Genomic DNA, 1,437 nt, shown 5'->3' with positions numbered 1-1,437 from the left:
GAAAGAGTGCTTTTATGCAAAGCATTCACTAATGACTGCCTTTTCTCACTCTAAATATAATTTCATTCACATTTCCTCCCTTCTCCCACATCCTTAAGAGATAGGACAGCATGCAGCGTTTTGCTTCATTTTATTATTTAAACAAATTTTTTTTAAGATGTGGTTTAAGGTAGTTCTTTAGGATAGATGCCAAGGTAACTAGTTAATACTGTTTTAAAATCAGGCTCTTAATTAAAAATGCTTAATTTGTGCAAGAAAACTACATGTTAAAATGAATTTGGAAAGATTAGATTGGAATTGCCTCAAATTCAATTAAGCCACACTGCATGGACGTGCTGGGAATATCAATACAATCACTGTAAATTTTGTACAAACTGATTTGTTGCATTATCTTGCTCATCTAACATACGGTACTTTTTGTGTCCATATTGCAGACGGCAACTCCAAACTAACATGGCAGTCAGACTGTGTGATGTGGCTTCTCTGCTTAGAAGTGGTTCGTGGGCAGCAGAGCCTTGGACCGGGGTCTGTGGGATTTTTCTTAAATTCTGTAGGCTACTTTTTTTTAGCATGTTGCAGGAGTGCTGAGGCCATACCAAACACTTGAACTTTTCATTTGGCGTACTAATTATTCTTACATTTAACCTATTGTGGTATGGCCATCATTAGGATGTAAAGCACATTGCAATTTTAGTGGTACATGTAGCATCAGAACCTGCTTTTGTATGTAACTTTTTATTATCTTATTTAGGATTTAGTACAGCCTCAAAAGAGTGACAAGCTTTTTTTAAAAAAAAAAAAAAAGTTTTGGTATGGTCTGAATACTAAGTTACCGTAATTCTTTACATTCTGTTTACTATGTATTTTTTTGGTTACTAAATTTTGAAGTTATTTATAATTCCTGATGCTTAAAAAAAAATGTCAAAATTGTAAATCTGGCTGAAAATTATTTGCCCAGTAACTGTTGAAAGAGTTTGCATTCTGTGAACAGTTGTGTTGAGCCTATCAATGGAATATGCATTATTTGTAAAATATAGCACATTAGTATCATTTTATTCTGAGCAGATGGTCCTATAGCTGAGAGATGCTGTAATTTTCAGCGCACACAGCCTACTGCAGCTGTTCACTTGAATGTTGGCTTAGGAGCTCATTCTTGCCACCTGAACATGGAAATAAATGTGCAATTAAGTGAGGAGTGTTTGTTGTCCTTGCTAAATCCTGCTAATTTCTGTCAATGAACGCTTATATATTTCAAATGCCATCCCAGTGAGCTTTAGTCTGAATCTCTTATTTGGGTCTCATATAGTCTCCACATATACCCTAAGGTTTGAATAGTGATTTGTTTTAATTGGCCTTGGCCACTCTCATCTTGTAGCTCATTGTTTTCCTAACTGCTGGGCAGAGGTTAATCCCACAAGCATTTTGCTGTGGAAAGAG

General features: G+C 35.6%; 1 protein-coding gene across 4 annotated transcripts in view; it reads left to right on the top strand.

The window, feature by feature from the left end:
- ELAVL2 (ELAV like RNA binding protein 2) overlaps positions 1 to 1,437 on the top strand; it is a 133,160-nt gene that overhangs the window by 57,858 nt on the left and 73,865 nt on the right. Inside the window, exon 1 of one of the 4 annotated variants that reach the window (XM_007455906.1) lies at positions 441 to 525. The exons of the other annotated variants lie outside the window; for them this stretch is intronic. Within the exon in view, the coding sequence (XP_007455968.1) occupies positions 454 to 525 (72 nt within the window). The 5' untranslated portion in view covers positions 441 to 453. Of the gene's footprint in view, positions 1 to 440; positions 526 to 1,437 lie in introns of those variants that run through there. 4 annotated transcript variants of the gene reach the window in all.

Source organism: Lipotes vexillifer, unplaced genomic scaffold (genome assembly GCF_000442215.2).
Source record: "Lipotes vexillifer unplaced genomic scaffold, Lipotes_vexillifer_v1.1 scaffold644, whole genome shotgun sequence".
Taxonomy (NCBI): Eukaryota; Metazoa; Chordata; class Mammalia; order Artiodactyla; family Lipotidae; genus Lipotes; species Lipotes vexillifer.
The sequence above is the reverse complement of the archived record's forward strand: the minus strand, read 5'-3'. Positions and strand labels throughout refer to the sequence as shown.